Here is a 26,352-nt window from a genome sequence, read left to right on the forward strand (position 1 = left end):
TTATTTTTGTATAGTTTTTAGACAAGTCCCAATCCTCCCACAAACCCTAAAAACCCTAAAACACTTCTACAAAGCAGAGTCAGTCTAACATCCACTCACTAACTTCGAACTGAACTCTGTTTAGGGTGTTTGTGGTCTCTTCCTGACTGGATAACTCAACAATGCCTAATGTTGTTGGCCCTAATGAAGCCTAGTTTGATGTTGGTGGAGAAAAGTCCGGGGCGTGCAGGAAGGAAGGCAGGGTGGGTCAGGCTTCTATTTGGAGTAAAAGATTCTGAGTCGTAGAGAAGTGAACTGAGAAGAGGGGCTGATGAGATGAAGGTTGAAGGGGAGTTTCAGCCGACATCTCATCAGCTATTGAACTGATGTTGCATTTCTGGACATGATCCGTCTAAGCTGGATGGCAACTTTAACATGTGACCTCGTCTGTGTTTTGGCCTGTGTTGAAATGCACTATGTATACTTTTTGTTAACGGGACGGACAAGCAATGCTCCCAGGATGTTTGATCCTCAGTCTGTTATGGAGCATCAGGAAGGTGAGAACAATTTAGAGATGATTTCAACTTTTATGTCTCTATGAATCAGAGCCTTCGGTAAACACAAAAAAAACAGTCACAAACTTTATCATGACATATGTGGTGTTACTATTTTGGTAATTCGATTGGCGTTCCTTAAAATACACTTTACAGAACCGATCCATAACCTTTAATGCTGAACCAAGTTAGTGATAGTCAATGCAGTTTGGGTCAGCTGGTTTTAGGTTATTTTCTTTGCTCAAGATGTAACCTCTTGTTGCAGGTCCAAACCTCGCCTGGACCCAAGTGCTCCTTGGAACTGACAAGAGTCAGGACCAGCTGGGACTCCGCCATGGTCTGGTTCACCACTGCCTGTCCATCGCCTAACTTGATAGCCCTCAAGGACTCAGATTCTGGGCCAATTTCGGGACACTGTCGTTTGGATGGAAAGAATAGATTTAACTTCATCTGCAATATAACAAAGCTAAAGCCAGGAACGTTGTACAAGTTAACTGTTATTTATGGGGAGAATGAGAAGATGAGCCTAGGCTTGTTACAAACAGGTAAGAATTTACTTTTTTTTTTTATTCAAAAATTTCTATGAGTGATTCAGTTTTCTTTCATCTTTCTGAACTTTAATCTCCATTAAGGGTTACACTGTGTTTGTCATGATATCATACTGAGTTGTTAAGTTAAATTCACTGGAGATTATTTTTTAAATAATACAAAAGAATTGAAATACTTTGCATATTGTGTTTTTATTGGTTTCTTTTTGCCTACACTTTTGGTTGAGCACTTTCTGTTTTAAAAAAATATATTTAGACATACTTCTTTTGACTTTTGGAGATGGCTACAGATTTCTGTGACAGAGTCTGGCTAATCGTAGCATCCACCTGTTTCTCAATGACTGTCAGTATACATCAGTGTCTCCATCAGTGTTTTTATGTCACTTGCCCCCCAGGACTCAGTTTCTTTTTTCCAAGTTGGCACAGTGAAACTTGTTCACTTCCTGCCCCACCTGTATTTCTGTGTCCTGTTTATATGTATTGCTACATTCAGCTCAACCAGAACCTTAAACATTGGCCTTTTTCATTCCCACGAGAACCTAACCTATTTCCAAATGTGTTGATTTTCTGTACCCTAAATCTGACATTTTCCTTGCATGTCTAAATCTATTAATAACCCAAACTTACCCTGAACCTAACTTGATTCCAGCCTGTCCAACCCTCTCGATAACATACAATCCTGGATCTCTCCTAAACCTAACCCTCTGAGACAAAAAGTCTTCAGTCACAAAACATCCAACTCTATTTCTTAGAGTAATTAATCCCTTGGATATTTATCATATTTGTCCTTCAGTAGACTATATTCAAATAGAATATCTTCCAGTCAGGATCCCAACCATTGTTTTCCTCTCTCCTCCTACAGACCCAGTTGGTCCAGCTAATCTTAAGGTCCAGCTGGACCCAGAAGGAACAACTTCAGTTCAGGCTGCATCATCTGGGTTACGGGTCGACTGGTCTCCCTCTCTAGGACATGTCGACTGGTATGATGTTACTCTGGAGGATGTCAACTCTGGGTTAGTTCGCAGTACCAGAATTATGGGTTTTGCAGCTACCCAGTCTGGTTTCAGTTCACTGGTCCCTGGAACTCTGTACAACATCAGTGTGTTGGCTACATCTGGAAACAAGACTGCTGCCTCTGTGCACACCATTGCAGTAACAGGTTAGATAAAGAAGGACAATAGTGCCACAGATACAGTATCATAACTACAAATTTTTCAAAATCCCTTAGAAATATGGATAAACTGCTATATTTTTTAGAGGTGTATTTTTATAAATAGCTTATTCAGTTGCTGGATAAACTGTCTTGGTTTTCCTACAGCCCCCTCAGCTGTGGACAGCCTCCAAGTGGCATCCTCATCTTCAGATAGCCTTGGCTTGTCCTGGCAGCCAGGCCAGGGAAGGATAGAGCTATTCAGAGTTCTGCTGATGGACCAGAAGGGGTTTCTTTTGAGAAATGTCACTTTGAAGAACACCACAACCTTTATTGAGCTGGACAGGCTGAAGCCAGGGACACTGTACAGGGTCTCTGTGGTAACAGTCGCTGCTGGTCTCCAACATGTTGTCTCAACCCAGACCTACACAGGTTGGTGCAACTACTAAATGATGTCTGTCTATTGAAGAGAGAAGTCTGAGACAATTGCAGGTTAGGAAGCAGAACCTATGCCCATTATGTGGCACTGGAGTGTCTGCACTGTCATGATGGGTTACTGAGAGGCCCAAGATGCAGAACACCACGGAGACAGAATAAAAGTTTAACAGGTTTATTGTTTCACAAAGCACATGGAAATAACACTGGTACTGGTTCAGGCCTGGGGGGCTGGTTCACTGGAGTCTGTGAGGGAGACAGTTTAGTTAGCGTTGGCTCTGTTGAGTTTGAGTCTTTAAGGTTTTCCGGTTTGTACCTTGAGGAGTCCTGATAAAGCCTTGAGGGAGGAACTGTTGGGATCCAGAGATTGTTTCGTTCAGCAGAGTCCGATAACTGCTTCAGCGTCTTACTTCTAGCTTGAAGGCAGACCTTGGTTCTGAGTTTCCAGCTCTTAGTCCTGAGCTGCATGGGAATCCAGAGAAGAGTCTTCAGGTTTGGCTCAGAGGGCAGGCTCGGCAGGTTAAGCTCTTCCAGAGCTTCACAGGAGAAAGACAGGTTTCCTGAAAGCAGAGACAAAGGGTTAGAATCCAGTCTGGAAAAAGGTTCTCAGAAGATACTAGGCTTAGGTGCTAACCAACTGGATTTAACACTGCGGCGTCGAGGCAAGGTCTGAAGACAGCTTATATACTGTGGATCCTCTGATGATGAGATGCGCCTCAGGTGTGTCGAAGGCTCAGCTCAGGAGGATCCAAGGCGGACTCTGCTGGAGAGAGATGGAACTTCTCCAGCTCCCAACATGCACCTGTTATTGTAGCAAGAGACATTTAGCAACAACTAATCTGACAGATAATCAGAAACCTTGACCTGGCTCTTCTAAACTGGAAGCTAACTCTGACTGGATCCCTGAAGTTTATGCTACATAAGGAGCTTATGTTTGAGAGAAATCAATTCAGTAAGACTCCATATGTTTCTCTGCAAAAGTGAACTGGATTAGGGAGGTATAACAGTAGAGGAGAAAACCAGAAGCCCCATTAAGGCTGAAGTTCAGTTTGGTTTAAAAACCTTGTGTAGCTGAACACTCAGAATCCTAAACACAGACACATCCGCATATGACTTCTGTAAACTTGTTCAACCAAATATTGTCTGTCTTCTGGGGTGGGTTAAAAAGGTTCCGACTAAACCTGTGCTGGTCAGATTGGGTATTGGGAAAAATGGGAAAATTGTAAAATGCTCTCTTCTCTTCCTCAGTCCCAGCAGCAGTGTCAGATCTGACCATCAACAACGAAGGTAGTTCAGACACTCTTCGGGTCTCCTGGACCCCACCTGAAGGTGGTGTGGATTTTTTTACGGTGACGATGTGGGCTCCAGGACTGACCCCTCAGCGACGAATTCTGTCCCCCAATGTTACTGAGTTTGTATTTTATGATCTAACTCCTGGACGCCACTACCAGTTGTCTGTCAACTCGTCAGCTGGTGGCTTGAGTTCGGAGAGCAGGACTGCAGGGAGAACAGGTATATCAAATAAATCACTTGAAAAATCTGTAATATGAGTGGTAGTTTGTAAGTACCAGCCTAATAGAAAGGTGAGACATAAACCCCTGAAAGTGCAGTCAGGTACTCTGTCTCAATAACAGACAAAAATATATGGTGGCAGGTTGACCTAGGTTAACCTAGCCTACTAACGCTTGGTGTGAGGCTCGCCCTAGTTCACTCCAAGTCTCATTTTTAACAGTTTAAGGTCTGAATGCACATTTAGGGGGATTATCAAGCTAAACAGACCTATTTTAGGCATCAGAGCAAATACAAAACTAAACATCATCAATTCAAGAATACAAAGGAGATGATGATTTCTTTTTCTTTGATGCACCTAGCTGTTAGAAATAAAATAGTTGTTTTCAACTGCTGCCTTAGTACCATTGGGACCTGTTATAATGGCCTCTCTGTGTCCGTTTGTTTCAGTTCCTGACCAGGTTTCCATCCTCTCCATGTCCATTGACAACAGCAATCTGCGTCTCAGCTGGTCCCCACCCAGAGGTGACTGGGATAACTACAGCATCCTGTTGAAAGATGGCTCAGCTGTTCTAATGAATCAGACCATTAGTAAGCAGAGCAAGGAGCTTCTTCAGCCCATCCAGAGCCTCGGTTTGGTTCCAGGACACCTGTACTTTGCAGATGTCATCGTGAACAGCGGCAGTTTAAGTAACACGGCGCACTGCAGCAGCAGGCTAGGTCAGTTACCATTACAACACTCATTTGATTTATGTTTTATTCAGCCATTGTCTATACCCTCTTCTCTGTGCATGGTTTTTAGATGGCTGTTATCTGTCCCAGTAGGCAAGATGCCGGTCATACCCTTGACAAGTCCCCATTGTAGGGAAATAGGAACACATAGGAGGAACTACCTAGCATAGACAGACACAGATACCAAAATCCTGTTTTAACTACATCCTATTAACAGTCATGCTTGTGGATAGTGTGAGAAGGTCAGAATACCCAGCGAGAATCCACAAGCTTGGGGAGAATTTCCTGCTATAATGCATCAGTGTTACTAGCTGACACCCTCTGCAGCTGGGTCAAAATTAATAAGCAATAAAAATCACAGAAAAGTAACAGATCTTGTGAAAAAAGCACAGTGATTTACACCAGTGATCCCAGTAGTTAAAGGCAGCCCACGCACCAGTTTTGACTGGTTCCAAATGTATAAACAACCTCCTCTTGTAAGGAAGGGTTTTACTTATGAATTTTCAGTGTTCTGGTATTAAAAATGTAAATCTCTTGTTACTCCCAGCACCTCGACCTGTGCAGCAGCTTGTCGTCCCTCGTGCTGATGAGACATCTCTGAGTGTCCGGTGGAGACAGCCTGCTGGAAGATGGGACAGCTTCCTCCTGCTCCTTACAGATGAGGACCTCGCCACTCCTGACACTCAGAAGATCCTCAGCGGTGGGTCCACAGAGTACACCTTCAACGGTCTCACCTCAGGACGCCGTTACACTGTTACCGTGATAACCAGCAGTGGAAACCTGAGCAGCTCTGCCTCCAAGACAGCATGGACCAGTAAGTCTCAGGCTGTTATCTTTGTAAAGAGTGATACATTACAATGAGGGAGTGATTATTGTTTTTTGTTGAACAATAAAATAAATGTGTTATAAATTAACAATCCTTCTTCTTCTGTCATCACAGCACCAGCTCCAGTAAGTGGGCTGCAGGTTTCTAACCTCGGCAGCACTGACAGCCTTCAGGCTCACTGGAAGTCAGCACCTGGAGATAAAGACTCATACCGTGTCTTGCTGGTCCATGACAGCAGCATCATAAAGAATGGGAGTGTGATGGCGAACATCAGTAGCATAAGCTTTCAGAACCTGAGACCTGGAGCGCAGTACAAAGTGGTGGTCACCACTGTCAGAGCCGGACTCACTTCCAGACAGACTGTAGCTGAAGGGCGCACAGGTGAGATAACCTGTCGCTGATAATCAAAGCAGTGATAGTTTGATTATTTTTCATTCTTGAGCTAAAATGTCATGATTTAAAATGGGCAACATTCACAAACTTTACTCTGTCATAATCTGTCCAAATGCAACTGATAAGAGGTGGTAGCAGGGCCCTCTAAAAGCTCATTTCCATTTCTGTGATGGCAGCATTAGTATACAGAACCCCAGTAAACATTTTTTTAAAAGACTACAACTTTTTAAGGTACACTTGTATATTTTTCCACAAGTCCAGGAAAACCATATTCCAAAGGTAAAAACAGGAAAAAGGGGCTAGAGTGGACTCCCATTTGTCCTTAGTTCATCATAACAGATAATGAAGCAGCAATAAGAAACAAAACAATCACTCTGTACTTTTGTACACCTTGAGACGTGTTTGCAGGAAGCAGCTGCAAGTTTATCTGGCTTAGAGAAGTCATCAGTAATGGGACATCTAACATATATGGGAGAAGGAACAAGAGCAAGGAAGGAAATCATAACTGAGGCACGTCATTCTAGAATGCGTTGCAATCTTAGATATTAACAGTGATAAAATGAAACTGATAAGACGATCAAATCCCGGTTTTAGAAGATTTCAGAAAGTTTCTTATTTCAGAATGTTTGAACTCGGCAACATAGCAGACCAAAAAGGAAGACGGTGTTTGGGTTTGCTTTCAGCAGAAAGCCGGATATTATTGAAAAGCTGGAATTTTTTGTGGAATTTACAGGAAGTGTCCAAAAGGGACAACAACACAAAAGAGTTTGTAGTCAGACTTCCTTTCAGGAAAAGCTTTGGTGTTTTACTGCTGCGGGGAAACTTTTGAAAATTCTTTAAGTACAATTCTTGCATAGACTAGTTTAGGTTTGAGTGTACAATGGGAATATTTTTGGCTATTATACATATGCCTATGGCAAGGCAAGGCAAATGTATTTGTATAGCAAAATTCAGTACAAAGACAATGCAAAGTGCTTTACATGATTAAAATATAGGAAAATAAAAAAGTATTAAAGCAAGTAGGAAAAAAATAAAATAAAAAATGCAGAAACAAAAAAGAACATTAAAAATAGTTGGACTAAAGAAAATAACAAATTTGAATTAAGGATGTTTCAGTTTAACTGTTTAACTTGAACAGTCGAATGCAATCCTAAACAAATGTGTTTTTAGTCTTGATTTAAAGAACTCAGGCTTTCCGCACTTTTACAGTTTTCTGGAAGTTTGTTCCAGATAAGTGGAGCGTAGGAACTAAATGCTGCTTCTCCATGTTTAGTTCTGGTTCTAGGTATGCAGAGCAGGCTGGAGCCAGAAGACCTGAGTGGTCTGGAGGGTTGATACACTGATAGCAAGTCTGCGATATATATGGGTGCTAAGCCATTCAGGGATTTATAGACTAACAGAAGTATTTTAAAGTCTATTCTCTGAGATACAGGGAGCCAGTGTAAGGACTTTAGAACTGGGGTGATGTGCTCTACTTTCTTAGTCTTAGTGAGGACACGGGCAGCAGCGTTCTGGATCAGCTGCAGCTGTCTGATCCACTTTTAAGGCAGACCTGTGAAAACACCATTGCAGTAATTAATTCGACTAAAAATAAACGCATGGATTAGTTTTTCCAGATCATGCTGAGACATTAGTCCTTTAATCCTGGAAATGTTCTTCAGGTGATAGAAAGCCGACCTTGTAATTGACTTTAAATAATTTTGGAGGTTCAAGTCTGAATCCAGTACTACACCTAGATTTCAGGCCTGATCAGTGGTTACTAGCTGAAGTGACTGAAGCTGTGTGCTAACTTTAGCTCTCTCCTCTATTGGTCCAAAGATTATTACTTCAGTTTTGTTTTTATTCAGTTGAAGAAAATTATGGCACATCCAGGCATTGATTTCTTCTAAGCATTTCCTCAGTGCTTGAAAGGGATCATATGTCTAATCTTTTGTTTGAATTTAATCCTGTAACATTGTTGTCCAGTCAGTTTTCTTGGTCAGGTAAAAATAATCTAATTTTGGTAACAAATCTCTTCCTTTCAGAAAATATAAAAGCAATACTCTGAAATGGGATGGATGAGTAAGGATGCTGTGTAGTATCAACTTTTGCCTGCATGTCTGACTCAACTTTTCTCTCCACAGTGCCTGCTGCGGTCACTGATGTGCGGGTCAGTAACAACGGTCGCACAGACTTCCTCACCGTCTCCTGGAATCAGGCAGCAGGAGAGGTGGACAGTTATCTGGTAACCTTGAAGGACCGAGACAAGACGTTGCACACCCTGGCAGTGTCAAAGTTCAATCCTGGGTGTGTTTTCAGTTCATTGATATCTGGACGCATCTACAACATCTCCATCACCAGCTGCAGTGGAAACTACCAAAACCACACCTTTATCCAGGAGAGAACACGTAAGCAACTCTTTATTGAGTCTGTGGATGTGGTGATTTGGTTCTGTTCTGGTTCTAATTGTCTTTGGATTCGGGGTGTCTCTTTGTAAGTTTGCAAGTTTATTTATATAGCACATTCCAATAGCAAGACAGTTTGACTGCTGTACATGGAAAAAGAAAGGTACATAGCAGTGGCATAAAGGTCATTAAATAATCGATGAACATGAATATTTTCAGAGAAAAAATTGAATAATTAAGATGATGAGATGATTATATAACATTAATGATAAAATTATTGATAAAAAATGAAAGGAAAGTTAAACTGCAAACTTCATGAAAAATAATTAGATAACACAGTGAAAGGCCACTGTTTTTAAGTACATATGTGGACAAAATTGGTTGGTAATCCTCAATTATTGAAAGAAATACTTACAATGATAACAAATGCTGTGGAGCTATAATGTAGGGGTGGTAAATATGTTATGTTACCTTGAAGAATTTGGAATGTGATCAAATTAGCTTTTCAGTCATTTAGAGCAATTGGACTGTGTTCAAACCATTTCACAGTTCAAATCCAAGAGGTGAATAAAACATTAAATGATTTGCTTAATCATAAATAAATGACCTTTAGTTAATTAGTTACGATAATTGATTATTAACCTTCTTTTATTGAGCTAGTAGTTAGCAGACATGAGGATTCCCATTAAATGACTATTGGTCAGTAGTCAATTAGGTATAAAAATGTAATGAGCATCTGAGAAATCATATGAACCTTAACGTTGTATTACTGTTTAAACCATAGTGGAATTAAGCTTGCTTTAGCTTTATAAACAAAAGTTTAAAAGATGTCAGCATAGTTTATCATGTGGCACAATGTTTATTATTTAAGTTAAATCAGATGTTATGACAGGCAGAGCTGTTGGTAAAACATTAAGACAGTGGGAGGAAGAGCTATGTTGGTTCCTTTTGTTTTTTTAGTTTATATTGCAAAATTTGGAAATTTTGTCAATTAAGATCATTTCTAGTTGGAGTTAAATTTGGTACTGCAGTTAATCGGGTCATACAGATTGCTCTTCCAATATATCGGGCTTTATTTAGGAAAGAAGTTGACAAATATGTTGCAGGTCCTGGGGGAGTTGAATTTAGGTGCTACCTGTTGTTAGTCTGGCCAATCATGCATGTTTTTGTTGATCATCTCAGAAAATAAAAATTCTCTTACTTTGTTATAAGTTATATGTGTATAGTTTTTTCTATTTATAACTGTATTTGCTATTAGCTTTTTAACATTCCCTTTTTTCACTTCAAACTTGTGGAGCACTTTTCCACAGAGACTTTTCCTTCGCAGAAGCAACATTAAATTTAATTGCAGTAACTGAATCAGTTATATCCAAGGTCTTAGAATAACTTATTTACCAGCTCATTAAAAGACTTAGAGGGCAAGGTGGAGGCAGGTTTAAGTCGCACCCTCACTAAAGATGTATTTTCTTATTTTGTCTCTTAACTAAATATTGAAATTATGCTTTCAAATATGACAAAAAAGAGGTCAGATAAGCAGAGCAGGATTAGATAAAATTAATTTAATAGGCAAACTGCAATTTTTGGACCCCCTCCATTGATGTTATTTATGACATAAAACCTTGAACTTACCAAAGCTACTTATAAAAGCTAATTAATATTTTACATAGCGTAGTCTTTGGATACGACAATATGGTTCTTTGTGTGTCAAAATATTTCAAATAAGTCACAAATAAACACTCTATCAGGCATTTTTTTTTCCATATTTATACTTTAATACAAGGCTCTGTTAAATGCTTATCTTATCCGTTGTACATGTCATTGTTAAGGCAGTAGTCCAGTAAATCACTGATGTGTCAGCATTGCTTCGTAAACACAGTGTGTAAGCTATTGCATTTTGCAAAAAAAATTATTAAATGTGGTGATTAAATTAAATAGTTAATAGGAAGTCAAATTTACTAAAATAACAAAAAATGCAGTAAGAGAAACTGTTGCAATGGTAAAGTCAAGATGTATTTTAATGGACAAGCATCATCTCTCTTCAATTTCTGGTATTCAACACTCTTTAACACTTCTGGTCTGGACTGATCAGCCGTTTTCTCCACTGCTCTCATTGTTTTTCTGCACACTGTACTGCGTAAGCCGATTTAATCACAGAAACATTTCACTATTTGAAATGAAAGCTCAATTTTAGGACTATTTTCAAAAATTTCTTTGAGATAGGGCCAAGGATGAGGGAGGTCTTGTTTGTTTCTGTCTCCTGATACGCTCTCGCCTGTGTCCGACCTTTCAGACATTTTAACATTTTTTCTGAATCTGACATTGTAGCATGGCATAGACAATTCACACTTACAGTTTGAAGAACACCTGTATGTTTCTGATTATTTCTTTTAGCTAACCAATGAGTGTTTGCGTTATATGACTCATCCAATTACACTAGTTTTCACTAGATGTGGATGGAGCCAATGATCTGCATTGGATGGCGCACATGACGTGAAATTAATATTTTTAAGCAGTAACCTGAAGCCAAGAGTAACAAGTAAAGTTTGTTTTAAATGTGAGGAATGGAAAGTACAGATACTTGTGTTTAAATGTAATGAGTAGAAGTCAGATGTAGGAAGATGAATAGGTAATGGAGTAAAGTGTAGATACCTAAAAAGTGTACTAAAGTACAGTAACGAAGTACTTTTAACTTGTTACTTGACACCTCTGCTTATGTTTGAACCAAGAACACATTTTCCACGTTTATTTAATGACCTGCTAAGCCAAGGAAAACTGAATTGGATGAACAAAAATTATTGTTCTTTCCTCTAGAGCACATATTCACACCTCTGATTAACCCTTTAAAGCCTGATCCAATAATAAAACAAAACAGAAAATTCCTTTTGATCCAAGAATAAAACAAAACAGAAAATTCCTTTTTTTTTTTTTTGAATTCCTTATTTGCCCTTTTAACAAAATATGTATATAAAAAAAACTGAAATACATGTTTGATAATAATTTATTACTATGAGATAAGTCAAGATTATTTTTTGTGTAGTCTTCTACTGGCTATTATCTATTGGTATATCTGATTGTGTACAATAGGATTTTGAGCAAAGTTTTTACCATTAAATTATGCAAAAGGTGTCAGATGCAAAACATTTCAGAAACTGTATGTATCAAATATGATACATTTGGCATTACAGGGTTAAGAATATGAACAAGACAAACAACATGAACCTTTCATAATAATGATAAATATTTAAACTTTATTGATCTCACATTAAAGAAATTTGCCTCTACATTTAATCCTTCTCCTTGGGGAGCAGTGGGCTGCCACTGTGTGACGATCGGAGAGCAATCGGGGTTTTAAGGGTCTTGCTCAGAGACCCAGAGTGGCAGTCTGTGGGAGTGGGGCTCGAATTCAGAACCTCAGGAATCCAAGCTCTATGCCCTAACCACTAGGCTGCCCACTCACCCAAGTGGCCTTTCATATTTATTAAGATAAATATGAACTTATTTTGTTTCTGAGATCTAATGTCATAACAGTGGAAAGTATAACTCTAAGTTATACATTTAATTAATAGGAATTTTATATTTAATTGTAATCTTCATTTTCCTTATTTAGATTTAGATTTTTAAATGAAAAACTCACGCTTTAGATGCTTTCTTCTGAGTTTTGATTGGGCCAAGTCCTTAATATTGTCTTCAAAATCCAGAGAGTTTCTAAATGCATTCTCAATTGCCCACATATCAAAGGCATTCAGTTTTATTTTATTTTATTTATTTTTATTTTTTGTTCCTGTTCCTCTCTGGTATGTTTTCAATCGTTTCTTCAATGAAGATGATCTTCTCCTCCAAAGTTTGCAAATGGTCATGTCTGATACGTGTAAAGGCAAATGTTCACATTCTGGAAAACTCCATCAAGCCTAGCTCTAGGAGCTTATTTTACATGTCCATCATGTTTTTATCCCTTTTACCATAGATATAAACTGGAAAAACTCTTCTTCAGGTTTTTGCTGGTGTATGGATTTATTTAATAATCATTGACTGTTTTCTAGTTGGGAAACCAAATTTCTTCTCCAAATTTGGTCATTGCAATTCTTCGGACAAGCAGTGACATAATGTGAGTCAATCAGGAATGCTTCGTAGTCTGAGGGCAGCAGCTCTTGACCTGCTGACTCACCGAAAAATGCCTTTCATCACTTGCCTCCTTTGGCTGTCTGCTTTGTATGCCCCTGTTGCACTTACAGTTTAGGCCTCTGCTTCACAGACATCAAAATCATTTCTTGCCTCTCCTATGAACTCCCTGAGTTAACTGTACAGGACAGGATTAGCACATACATTAATCTGTATTTGTTGCAATGTTTGCTGGTTAAAGAGCTTATCTTCAGCAGGTCATCCCATAGTGCTGTCATAACTACAGTTTCAAGGTTGTTGATCACTGCTATTTATTGACACGCCTTGTATTGAGCAGTTCTGGGGTTCCATGGTCAAGTTTGATTTCATTGGTAGCATACTGAATAGCTTTGTAGCCAAAGCTTTTGTTACATCAACTCTTGCAGACCAACTTGTACCAAAAAGTCAAAATCTCCCACCACCAAGTTGAAGGTTAGAAAAAAGAATTTTGAATAAGGCCAAAAAAATAAAACTTCTTTTAGGTAACATGCTGTAGCATATGATCCAAAACCATTATGGCACTGTTTATAGTATGAATTAGGATTTTTATTTCTTACCCTTGCTTGCAGTCCGTAATGTTTCCCTGGCTATATATATGCTACTGCTCTAGATGCAGCTCTGGTGCGCAGCTTGATCTTGGCTCCATCCACTTTAGGGGAACCCAAATGCAAACCAGTCTCAGGCAGCGAAGAAAACCTGTTTTTTTGATGACATCTGGGTAATCTAATGGCTTTAAATTAGAATCTGCAAAAGCTCAGAAGGAAAGATTTAGACTGGTGATCTCAGTTACCCCCACCGTTATTATCATGCTGTCACTTCCAGCTGATCATAGCCTAACTTTTTGGTTCAGTTAACGTATTCTAGCACACTTTAGACACTCAGGCACATTGCCTCTTCAACGGGCTCAAAAGACTTTAAATGTTTCAAAAGTCTTACTTTCAATCTTTTATGCACACAGTCAACAACATTCTGACTTATAATTTTTATCTCTTTTTTTGTAATTAGAACCTTCGAAGGTCCAAAACCCTACCGCGACTCATGGTGCTCGGGACGACTACTTGAAGGTTTACTGGCGTCATGCTGCAGGAGACTTTGACCTCTACCAGGTGTTCATCAAACACAACAACACCTTCCTGCAGAACAAGACTGTGCAGAAGACTCAGAGCGAGTGTGTATTCACGGGTCTAGTACCAGGACGGCTCTACACGGTACTAGTGAATACTTGGAGTGGTTCTTACGAGGCCAGTGCCTCGACCCATGGGAGAACCTGTAAGTAACTCTTCATTATCCATAATCGTGGTTATGTCTCAGTATTTACATACAGGTTTCACAGTGACTAACCACAGCTTCTGTGATATCCCTGCTTCAGTCCCAGCAGCGGTCCAGTCTCTAACTCTGGCGGGACGGGGTACTGAGGATCTTCGGGTGACGTGGTCAGCAGCTCCAGGAGACGTGGATCACTATGAGGTGCAGCTGCTGTTCAGCGACATGAAGGTCTTTCCTCCCATCACCTTGGGTAGCAATGTAGGGGAGTGTGTCTTGTCATCACTCACACCTGGACGACTCTACAAAATCTTGGTGTCAACCTTCAGCGGGCCGAATCAGAAGACCCAGTTCATAGAGGGTCGCACAGGTAGGACAAATACTGTTTTTTATCAAGACATTGAGACATTTATAAGAAATTGTAGATTTGAGTCCACTAAATGTGTTTTGTCTGATATAGGCTTAGGGTGCTTATTAAAAAAACTTGCAGGTTTTTCTAACTTCTGGTTCAGTCATACTGCTGTGTTCTGGTTTAGTGCTGCTTTAATCTGTTGCGAGTGAACTCATAGTCTTCTCACTGCTGGACCCCAACGTTTGGCAAACTGTAGCTGTGTGTAAACATGTTTTGTTCAGTAGAGAGGAAGTAGTTAAAGAGCTGCAAACATAGGAATCCTCCTGCTTGCTGTTTAATCTAAGTGCTTTAATTGGTTCTGTCAGCTCCCAGTAAGGTGAAGAATATCCATGTTAATGGTGACAGCAGCCGTCTGAAAGTGAGCTGGACGCCTGGACCAGGTGATGTGGATGGATACTCAGTGTTTTTGTACAGAGAGAGTCGAAAAGTGGCCATGCAAGCTGTCCTTAAGCACCAGAATGAGGTGATCTTTGACTGGCTACAGCCAGGTCAGCAGTACAGTGTTGTGGTGCAGTCTGCAAGTGGAGAACTGCTGAACAACAACACGTCCACAGGACGCACAGGTGAGAACACACAGAATTGGCTGTACAAGTGAGCTGTACAACATTCTTACAGTCTGGAAATATCAATATTTTGGAAATCAGTTTTGTAAAAGATTTTGTATTTTCAGACTTTCTCTATCCTAATCTGAATTTTGCTTCTTGCTGTTTGTCTTTTTTTCTTGTCGTCTTTCTGTCCTTCTTACCTCTCTTTCTGTGTTCCCTTAATTCCCTTCTTAATTTTTTACATCCATGCATTCTTTCTTTCTTTTCCTTCCATCTTTCCTGGGTCATCCTTTTCTTCCGTTCCTTTTTTCACATCAAACTATCTAGAATGTCATTCATTTCTTGTGTTTTCTGTTCCTCACTTGTGTCCTCGTTCTCTTTCTGTGATCTCCCTCCCTTGTGCCCAATGTTCCTTCCTTTGTTCCTTTTCTTCCCTATTTGTTCACTTCCTTCTCCTACATTTAGAGCATGCTGCTTGCAGAAATATCTCATATAAATTCATCATAAACCTATATTTACCTATAAAAATATGAATTGTTTACATACCAAATGTATATGAAGCCTAAACCCTTCCCACTCTACAGTCCCATTACCAGTCACAGGTCTGCAGGTGGAGCCTGTCCCAAGCACCTGCAGTCTGCAGGTGAGCTGGCAAGAAGCTCTTGGTGTGTCCGATGGATACATCCTCCAGGTTCTGGATGAAAGAGGCAGCATTATTGCCAATGGCTCACAGCCAGTTGGATTCACGCGGTATAGGTTTGATGGCCTCACGCCGGGCAAGAAGTATCGAATCCAGGTGCAGACCACCAGCGGGGGACTCCACAGCCTGGGGATTAGCACTGAAGCTCGAACACGTATGTTTTTGGCTTCTACACAGACAATATGGTTTTTATCTGTCTGAGAATGAACCATGACCTTAAGCCGATATGTTACAAAATATTCAGAAGGAAGTTTAATTAAAAGGAAAACGAATGTTTGAGTTTCCTCCTATTATTACAACTTCAATTGTGTTTAAGACCATTTGTTACTCAAAAAAGCTAACTATATGGTGTCTTCCCCTGTCTTTTTTGCTATCAGAACCTGCGTCTGTTACTGGTCTGTCCATCAAAACCAGCTCAACTACAAGCCTATCCTTTCAGTGGTCACCACCAGAAGGAGACTTCCAAATTTATGAAGTCTTTCTGTATAAAAGTAATGAATCTCTGCAGGAGAGTCAACGGATCCAACCTAGTATTCAGCAGTGCTCCTTCCAGGGTCTCAGACCTGGAGCGCTGTACAATCTGGTGATCCTGGTCCACAGTGGAGACCAGACCAATGAGACATCAATGTTAGCTAGGACAGGTGAGAGCAGACAAATGTTCAATCAGTCAGGGAAGCTGTGGTGTTGAATCACCAAAAGGTAAATTCAGTGAACATTTTTCTTTTCAGTACCAGCAGCTGTAGCATCTCTCAAAGCTCAGAGTGGAAACCAGTCTGATACTCTGTTGATCAAGTGGGATCATGGTCATGGTGATATTACTGGGTATATCCTCTTGCTTTACAATCCCAATGGATCCCGGCAGGCTGAGCATCAACTGAGCTCCGAGGTGACCGAATTCAGATTTACAGGCCTCGTGCCTGGCCGAAAGTACCAAGCTGATGTATTTAGTCTCAGTGGAGAGCTTCGCAACCGAGCAAGCACTTTAGGCCGTACCGGTAAGTCCAACCAACCGATTGCACAAAGTATTATACAGCAAAGTTGTTTTATAGTATGTATTGTTTAATGTTGTTGGTCCGCCTCAGTTTATGGTAATCTTTCTCAGGTTAGTTAGGAGAGGTTTTCTGTTGACTGGTTATATCTGAATCCAATGTTCCTCATATTTTTAAATCTGGCCGCCCCTTATATCCTCTACTTTCTTGCTCTTCCTATACCCGTTTGGATTAGTTTTATTTTATTAGTTATTTAGTACGTTTTGGCCTGTTGAATTTTACATCTTACAGCTTTTTACATTATCAATTCCTAAAACATCCACATTTAACAACACTGAATCATTTTTACTTACAAACAGTGCCTCATTTACTTTTACTTGATTATTTCTGGCTACACTTCAGTTATTTTAATCTAAAGAAACTTTGACTGGCAGCTGGAACTTAGTATCCCCTTTCTGCATTACCTATTCAGCCAGGTTTTGAGAAAGCATGGGCCTGTCCCAGAAAATAATAATAGTTTTAACCAACTTCTTTCTTCCTTCACTTCGAAGTATTTTGCACAAGATCAAACACAACAAGAAATGTAACAATTTGTGTCTGATCGACCTTCCCTCCAGCTCCCAACCCCCCTTCCTCCTTCCTGTTCGGGGGAGTCACCAACACATCCCTAGAGATCACCTGGAATGGTCCAGTAGGTTCTGACTATGATAACTTCGACCTGCAGTGGACTCCCAAGGACCAGCTGTCTGTCATTAATCCGTACCACAGCCAAACGTCTGGAAGCCGAATCCTGAAGGGAATGTTCCCTGGACGTCTTTACTCCTTCAGCCTCCGAACTGTCAGTGGGGCCACGGACCAAGCCACCACAGCCACCTACAGCACTCCCATACAAAAGAGCATTCGAACAAGTAAGTGGCAGTATATTACTTTTGTTTTTCAAATACTGGTCTTGAAGTTGCAAGTAATTTGGATTTATTCATGCATCAGGAATGTAAAATTTGTATTTTATTCAAAGGGAGATCTATGTGAGGAAAACAATGAGAAGTGCAAGGCAGATTTTTAGATTACTAGGTAACAGAGTCCCTTTTATAAACAACTATGAAGTGTCATCTTATCTGATTTACCTCCGCAGAGCCAGAACGGGTCCACAACCTCCACTGTCGACCTCAGAGTTCTACATCAATCTCCTGCTCTTGGGGACCTCCACGAGCCGACTATGACTCCTACACCATTGAATGTCTTCACCAGGACACTCACAACCTAGTCTATTCAAGGCGTACAAGTCGAGATTCCACCAGTTATGTCATCACTCAGCTGGAACCCCACAAACGTTACACAATCTCTGTGAAGGTCATATCTGACGGGACGACCAGTGAGGAGGCAGAGGAAAGCGTAATCACCATGATCGATCGTGAGAAAGAACAAAGTTTGACATTGTCCTCCAGAGAGATGCTAGATGAGTTAATCTGATCTTTTTTTAAATTTTGGTTCTTATAGGTCCTCCCCTGCCGCCCCTGACTACCCGGGTCAGTGACAAGTCCACTATGGTCACCAGGTCCTCAATCATATTCCAGTTTAATTGTAGCTGGTTCAGTGATATTAATGGAGCAGTGAAGTTCTTCGCTGTGGTTGTGACTGAATCTGAAGGTGAGCAGGATCAAAGTCCTAAAACCACTTCCAAGACCAAAAGGGGCTTAAATAGCCTTAAGAGTTTCCTTCTTCTCCATCATACATATTTTATTTGCATCACTGTCTGGTAACTGAACTAACCAGTCTCTGAACAGAATTCTGGTAGTGATTGCTTGAGTCAGTTGATAAGACTATGATAAGTACTATAAAGGTTTTGTCTTATATCTTATCAGTCCTACTCTTAAGCTTTACTAACATCAGAATCTACCTTCAACCTGAAACCTGTCCGTGTAGGTGTCAATGACATGCAGCCAGACCAGCACCACCCTCTGCCCTCCTATCTGGACTACAGATACAACAGCTCAGTAAAGTCTTACCAGACCAACTACTTTCCCAGCCTCTGCTCAGATGGCCCAGACAGTAGCAACCAGCTCTATAATGTCAGCCTAGGGTCTGGTACAGACTTTCTGGGGGGTCCCTGTGACCGCACAGATCTGAATCATGGAGAGGCAATCAGAGACCTCAGCCACTTCTGTGATGGACCTCTAAAGTCAAAGACATCTTACAGGTACTAAACACATATAAAACAGGCTATTATTTTTTTCAAAGAAATTAATGAATTAGGTGCTGAAACAGGTTTGGTTTGTCTTGAAAAAAATTAAAGGTTACTGACAATTATTTTTGAATCGATTCTACTGTGTCAAAAAATCTAACTCTTTGATTTAGTTCGACTTTAAAATTTCTAGTGGACTGTTAATGATTTAGGTTGATCTGGAAAAATTCAGGATCATTAATCCTCCAGAAATAAGAAACCCTTCATGCCTATCTATTTTCCTTTTCTCAGGATCAGCATCCGAGCTTTCACTCAGCTGTTTGATGAAGAAGCTACTAACTCAAAATTATCGTCTCCTTTGTTCACCGACACATTCTTGTCCCTGCCTATTGTCACAGAGACAGGTAATGGCATATCCTATAAATTACTTGCATTATACAACCTCCTAAACTCAGTTAGAAAAAGAAACAAGTGGAGATGTATACAGAAGGCTTAGTAGCTGCATGCATTTTATTTTTCTCTCTCCTGCAGAACCCCTGAGTGGTGTCATCGAAGGTATCAGTGCCGGACTCTTCCTCATAATGATGATTGTTGCCATCACTGCTCTACTCATTTGCAGGCACAAGGCTCGCAACTTGTGAGTATTTGTAGACACAAGTGAGTGGGGGTTCACAAGGTAAATGATAGCAACATATGACAGAAACACCAGATGATACATCATACTATAGCATACCAGAAAAACTTACATCAATATAGAATATGATACCTGTGTAGCAGATCTTAACAACCGCTAAGGTTTACCCAAAATAAAAAGTTTTTTTATGTTGTCATCAGGGTGGAGGAGAGACCTGCAGTAAGAAGAGGATTAAGGAGAGAAAGGTCGACAGCAGGAGTCCAAATGGGAGTCAGAGGGTAAGAATCAATCACCAAGTCACTTTAAGTGATAACATTGTTTTAACCAAAACAGAATGCAGTTCCATCTACAGCCACTAGATGTTAGTGCAGTGAAAACATTGGAACCAAAGATAATATGGAAAGTACAAATGAAGAAATACATTCTGCACTTAAAGAATTACAATTTACATAACAATGTGTTTAATCCCTTAACTGAGACAATTGTCTGGCTGCTGGTCATTTCTTAAACCCTTGAAATTGGTGATTTTTATTTTGTGATTTAGAATTTGAAATATTACATAAAATGTACTGATTACCGTAAAGGTTGTAATCATATTCTATATTATTATCTATTAAGAAGAAAATGTTTTATTTGAACAGCATTAATACTCCAGATGAGTGGGATAAATGTGTCAATCATATTGACGTGATTCTAATATTAGATTAAAATTAATTGAAAGAAAATAATATAGTGTGCCAATGCTCCTATGTAGGGCTACATCTAACAATTATTTTGCAAATCAGTTAATCTGTTGATTATTTTTCCGATTAATAATCAGATAGCCAAAGATTCTTTAAAGAAGACTTTTTACGAAATCAAAGCGGGTGAAACTCAAACATTTCCACTTGAGGAGTTCTAGATAGAACATGTTGACAGTTGCTATAATTACTGCTCTATGTGAGTTGCTCTGTCAGCTAAATGCATGTTTTAGAGTCTCTATACTCCAGTTAACTATTAATCAATTATTAAATTAGTTGACAATTATTTCAATTATTGATTAATAACAATTAATCCGATTAATTGTTTTCGCCCTCCTGCTATGTCATCTAGCTTTTCTCATCTAAAAATTCTTTCTAACACAAAGTTTTTTATCAGGTGGAAATTACGTTGAAAAACTTAATCATGGCAGCCACTTTATATTAGTGTTGCTCCGATGCCATTTTTTGGCCCCGATACCTGGCTTTGCAGTATTGGCCGATACCGATATTATACCAATACCATCTTTTTGAAAGTGATGTGTGTGTATATGAAGAACTGCATACTACGTGGATGTAATATAATTTCCATCATTGCTTTGTCAAGCTGCTGCCTACCTTTGTGAAGCAGGAAAAAACCTAGTACAAAGTGAATCCTGTAGAACTTTTTATTGCCTACCTGGAATGGCTTACCTCTTAATGGCTCTCAAAACTGTTTCGGTGCCCTATTTGTCAGTACTCTCCGATACTGATACCACCATTTTAGTGCGGTATCGGGGCCCTGTCCGTTACTGGTATCGGTATCGGTGCAACACTATTTTGTATTTTAAAATAATAAGAATACATTTGCTAATGTCTATATCGTATTATTAATGATCAGATATCTGTCTAATTCTAATACATTTTCCTCTTGGTCCCCAGCAGCCGGAGAATTTCCAGGTGAGACATTCAGATTTCTTTGATTTTGTCTTAAAATTTCGTATAATTTTCTCTTTGCAGTTTAAAGTTTGTTTGTTTTTTCAGCCCCATCAAGATCATGAATTTTGAATCTCACTACAATAAACTGCTGGCTGACTCAAGCTATCTCCTATCTGAGGAGTATGAGGTAAGCCATCTCCCTCTCAGTCAATCAGAACCTGATTTTTTTTTTTTCTTTAAGAACCAATTGAAGTCTGAGTCTGAGCAGGTAACTGTGGGTTCACCTTTCTTTGATTGATTGCAACCTGTTGAGCTGCAGAGCAGTTTGGATTTAATGTAACAGAGATGTTTGTTTATCTTGTTAGAAAAAGGGTTGATTGAAATGAATAATTGTGATTGGTTATTTAATTTACCTCAGAATGCACAGATCCGTAGTCAGACCTTGTTAAACTAGAGAGGTTGTATTGTTAGGGTTGGCTAGATCAAACAGAACCACCCTAAAGTATGACCCCCGGTTCACTTAGATGGGTCTTTGTTAAAGATTTGTTTGTAACTGAAAAATAATCCACGTGTCAGTTGCTAACAATGTGCTTTTGTTCCTTTACTTTTCTCAACAGGACTTAAAGGACGTTGGCCGTAATCAACCACTGGACTCAGCTCTGCTGCCAGAGAACCGAGGGAAGAACCGATACAACAACATTCTGCCCTGTATGTGACATCTCCTTCAGCTCACACTCACATCTGTGTCTTCATCTCACTATTTCTGTTATTTCTGTCTTCAGATGACTCTACAAGGGTAAAGCTGACCTACATGGACGATGATCCCTGTTCAGACTACATCAATGCCAGTTACATTCCAGTAAGACACCAATCTCTCTGACTCACACAAATGTTAGACTTCCAGTAAAGACTTTCGATTTGAGTTAAGATGTGTTGTTGTTCTTTTCTTGGTTTGACTGTGTTTTGTACTGGTTCAGTGTTTGATTTAAACTTTTAGACTCATTCAGGGGTAGGTTTAAAGCAAATGCCTCATATTTGTCTATATTGATTCAATTTTTCCTTGCCATGATTATTAACTCAGTGTTAGGCTTTAAGACTTTAGTTTAAACTTGGATTTCAACCATTTTTTGGATTATGAGATTTACTTCTCTACTGTTGTATCTTGGCTTTGGTGGGATTGACTGGGTTTATTCTAGCAGTGGCATTAGCTCTACAATACAATACAATGTGATTTAGACTTTGGTTTGAATTGAGTTTATACTTATGCTTTTAAGAAAGGACTTGCTGTGGTGTAAGGGACTAGATTTGTTGGGAGTAGTTATTAACCACTTTTGGACATGAAAAATTTGCTTGGCTTTTATGGAGTAAAATTTGAGCCTTTTGAGGCATCAGCTTGGACCTTGATTTTGACCAGTTTAACTATCATTTTTGTTTGACCTACTTCTGTACTACTTCTGTACTTTGGTGGAATTTCAAGTGGTTTTCTTACTTGGATTACACTGGTTGTGGCATTATTTTTGGACTGTGACTTGGGTTTAGATTGTGTTAAATCTTGTGTTTTATGTGTGGACATTTTGTGAGTAGACTGGTAGTTATATGTATTTAATCTGTTTGGAACAGCTTTGATTTTTTTTCAGCTTGAACAGCGGTTTTCTTATTGCAAATTTGGTTTTGGTGTGATTTGTACTGGTTGTTACTTGGACCTAAGCTTAGACTGATTTTATGGCAGAACTCTGAATCACACTCTAGATCACAGCCTAAAAATGGTGAGAACAGTGGACCAGCATGATCATCTCTGAGGTTCAAACATGAACTTGAATTTGTTCATCAGTCAGACTGTTAAAACAATGCAACAGAATGATTATCACTAATCTATTGTCAAAGATGTTCTCATGTGAGCATGTTTCACAAGAATTGTGTTCTGGTTTGCTGTATATTATTTAGGGCAACAATTTCCGTCGGGAGTACATCGCTACACAGGGTCCTCTCCCTGGAACAAAGGATGACTTCTGGAAGATGGTATGGGAACAGAATGTCCATAATGTGGTCATGGTCACTCAGTGTGTGGAGAAGGGCAGGGTAAGTACAATGTGACCCAACGCCAATGGTATAGAGTCTCAAAGTTTCTGAAAATATCCCCTGAACCCATCTTACTTCTCCATCTAGGTAAAGTGCGATCACTACTGGCCGTTTGATCAGGATCCTCTCTACTATGGAGACCTCATAGTTCAAATGCTGTCAGAGTCGGTTCTGCCCGAATGGACAATCCGAGAGTTCAGAATCTGTAGTGTATGTTTCCTGATCACTAAACCAGCTAGAAAAATATGTTAACTCTCCCTCACTGAGCGAATTTAGGTGTTGACTTAAAGTTCCTGTGTGTTTAGGAGCAGCAGCTGAGCTTCATCCGCCTTGTTCGGCAGTTTCATTACACAGTGTGGCCCGATCATGGAGTACCAGAGAGCACACAGTCACTCATCCAGTTTGTTCGAACCGTCCGGGACTATGTCAACAGGACCCCCGGTTCTGGTCCCACCGTGGTCCATTGCAGGTAATACCTGAAGAGCAACTTTACCAAAAATCTACGATTTGACCTGAAGTAAATTATTTTGATTTGAAGCTATTAAATGACTATAAATTTTATTTGTTGTAGCCTTTTAAAGATGGTTTAGTGAATTCTCTTTACTGATGAAATATGCTGATAAATAGATTTTATTTGAGAGTCATAGAGGAAATTGTAGTTGCTAAGAAATAGGCTACAGTTTTTACCAAATCTTCAAAGCAAAGCAGCCCAGGTTAGTCATTAGACCCATGTGATTAGACCCCTAATGGGTCTAATGACTAACACCTATAATTAGACTGACATGTTTATGTTTTTACCGTTCTTACTGTAACTGAGTCAGCTGAATTAATTTTAGTGCTGGTGTCGGCCGAACTGGAACCTTCATCGTCCTGGATCGAGTACTGCAGCAGCTCGACACAAGAGACACAGCGGACATATATGGCGTTGTCTTCGACCTGCGTCTCCACCGATCACACATGGTGCAGACTGAGGTGGGTCTGATGCATTCTGGGATTAATGCCGTCATTAAGATGGAGCTGTCCTGTTAAGGAGCTGTCAGATGTTTTCTATCAGTACAAATTTGGTATTTAAATTAAATAGAAAATGAAAAAAGAGGAAAAGGAGGCTTAACAGGTTTTTAGTGGGTGGGGATATAGCTTTAAAACTACTCTTGGCTTTCATACATTTACATATATACTTTTTCTCTAGTGCTTAATTTCACCACCTTTATCTTGGTCAATCTGAAAGAGTCAAACTTCATGCAAGTTTGATGAAGTTTTTTTAGAATGGTAAATCGTGGGTCATCTCCACTTACTACTGAGGAAATCCTGCAGACTCTAAACTGCCCTTTAATAGGCTAAATTTGGCACTTCAATCCTGCGTCAAGTGTAGATCCCCAAGCATCTGGGAAGGTGGCTGTAGGGTGACACATGAGCATCTAAGTGCAGATTTATTACCCATGCCAAGAAGAATGTAGCAGCAATAGGATGTTCTTCACACGGGGATTAGCTTCTCCAAATTTGCTGCAATCCACCCATGTTTGAAACCCTCATTGAGGTCTAGAAAATAGAGAGTATAGCTTCAAAACTTGAAGGATGGATGGATAATAAAAGCGTGACTGATTTAATTCTGTCGGATCCACAGTTATTCATGATAGCACGCTACAGTTAATTCAGGGCTTTCTGGTAAGATTGTTCAGGGTCTACAGTCCTAAGGAGATTGCGTGAGTACCTTACTCAAATGATCTATACGCCATTCTTCAGGGGCCTCTGTTCTGTTCTTTGAGTTTTAGACATTTTCCCTGGTTTAAATCAATAGATGATAAAAAGTTTGCTTGTTTTTTCAGGAAAAGTTTTAAAAACAAAGAAGCTATTACTGATCACCTTTTCTCTTACTAACTCTGTAGCCCTATGACACCCCAAGCTCTGTTCTGGTATTTTGAAAGGGAATTGTATTCAGATTGTCGTTAACAGATCCCTCCTCTTCCACCAGGGTCAGTACCTGTACCTCCATCAGTGCATTCGTGATGTTCTCAGAGCCCGAAAGCTGCGCAGTGAGCAGGAAAGCCTCGTCCACACTGTCCCAAGAATGTGAATCCCAGCAGGCAGAGAGGTGAGTGAGCCTGTAATCGTGCTGTGAATTATCAACAACCATCAGAAGAGTCACTAATCAGGAGTCTTAATCCTTCCCCACAGAGACGCTGTGATTGTACTGCCTGCGAAGTGACTGTTGAGCTTAACATTAAAAAAAGAAAAAAAACAAAACACAACCTTTTATTTTTCTATCAGTGTCCATATTTTATTCTGAAGAATTATGATAATTTATGTAACGGGATTTAGAGTGCGTCTGTGGCTGTACACTGTGTTTCTGTGTCACGATGAAGCTTGCAATGAAACAACCTCAGGAGACTGAATATTTCAATCAGCTCTGATCACAGGTGCACACTCCACTGCTGAACATTTATTCTATCAATAGTCGACTGAGCTCCTCGTTAAATATATGTATACAGATGAACAACAGTACCTGTATGTTACCTGTTCATCTTCTTCTACCTTAACCTGTACCTGGAGATCTGCTTGTAGCCAAATCTGTACCTGTGCAAGTTCTGTACCGAATTCCGAGCCTGTACCTCTACCTAACAATACCTGTGTGTGAACAGCTCATTAAACATGCAGCACGTGTACAAATACCTGATTTCTGTTGTTATTGATCAAAATTGATTAAAACCTTCTGCCACCAAAGAAATTTTCATATGTAACTCAGAATCAAAAACACTCCTAAGAACTTTTTCTAACTCCTCACAATGCTGTTAAACACTGGAAAAAGTATTTCATCTGTCCATCCATACACACACCTTCTGCTGCTTATCTGTCAGGGTCACAGGGGGCTGGTGTCTATCTCCAGCAGTCTATGGGCAAGAGGCATAGTACACCCTGGACCAGCTGCCAGTGCGGGAACAAAGATAAAAAACCATGCATTAACACTTTGAGACAATTTAGAGGCCGCAATTTATCTGTCAGAAATGTTTTTGGCCTAAGAAGCCAGAGTACCTGGAAAGAACCCACGCTCACGCTGGGAGAACATGTAAACTCCATGCAGGAAAAAGGCAATGAGTCAAGCTTCAACCTTATAACAACACTTTAATAGAACAATTACAATACTGCATCAACGGTACAAAAATTCCTTTAACAGTACTCTAACAGTGCACTAAAGATGATGCACCTTTGACAACACTGAAAAACACT

The 26,352-nt window shown here is 39.8% G+C and overlaps 1 protein-coding gene across 1 annotated transcript; it reads left to right on the forward strand.

Annotated features, from left to right (window-relative positions):
* Nucleotides 1-303: 303 nt before the first annotated feature.
* Nucleotides 304-26,338, forward strand: LOC107092637 (receptor-type tyrosine-protein phosphatase beta-like). The gene is made up of 32 exons (XM_015387221.1): nucleotides 304-536; nucleotides 799-1,078; nucleotides 1,944-2,240; nucleotides 2,400-2,663; nucleotides 3,915-4,178; nucleotides 4,626-4,895; nucleotides 5,455-5,721; nucleotides 5,848-6,114; nucleotides 8,250-8,513; nucleotides 13,674-13,937; nucleotides 14,038-14,301; nucleotides 14,649-14,906; nucleotides 15,473-15,742; nucleotides 15,966-16,229; nucleotides 16,317-16,583; nucleotides 17,195-17,485; nucleotides 17,710-17,988; nucleotides 18,075-18,224; nucleotides 18,501-18,774; nucleotides 19,051-19,163; nucleotides 19,291-19,396; nucleotides 19,594-19,671; nucleotides 21,052-21,069; nucleotides 21,154-21,235; nucleotides 21,666-21,756; nucleotides 21,831-21,907; nucleotides 22,993-23,127; nucleotides 23,215-23,337; nucleotides 23,433-23,596; nucleotides 23,964-24,099; nucleotides 25,100-25,219; nucleotides 25,303-26,338. The coding sequence occupies exons 1-31, from the start codon at nucleotides 489-491 to the stop codon at nucleotides 25,199-25,201; spliced, it is 6,027 nt and encodes a 2,008-aa protein (XP_015242707.1). The 5' UTR covers nucleotides 304-488; the 3' UTR covers nucleotides 25,202-25,219; nucleotides 25,303-26,338.
* Nucleotides 26,339-26,352: the final 14 nt, after the last annotated feature.

The sequence above is a fragment of the Cyprinodon variegatus genome, unplaced genomic scaffold, assembly GCF_000732505.1.
Source record: "Cyprinodon variegatus isolate N-32 unplaced genomic scaffold, C_variegatus-1.0 Scaffold388, whole genome shotgun sequence".
NCBI lineage: Eukaryota > Metazoa > Chordata > Actinopteri > Cyprinodontiformes > Cyprinodontidae > Cyprinodon > Cyprinodon variegatus.

Bases quoted from the DNA above. Each gene is read 5' to 3' on its own strand.
- LOC107092637 (XM_015387221.1), top strand. From the start codon at position 489: ATGCTCCCAGGATGTTTGATCCTCAGTCTGTTATGGAGCATCAGGAAG. The intron at 537-798 runs GTGAGAACAATT...CTCTTGTTGCAG, and splicing joins TGTTATGGAGCATCAGGAAG to GTCCAAACCTCGCCTGGACC. The intron at 23,128-23,214 runs GTAAGTACAATG...TTCTCCATCTAG, and splicing joins AGTGTGTGGAGAAGGGCAGG to GTAAAGTGCGATCACTACTG.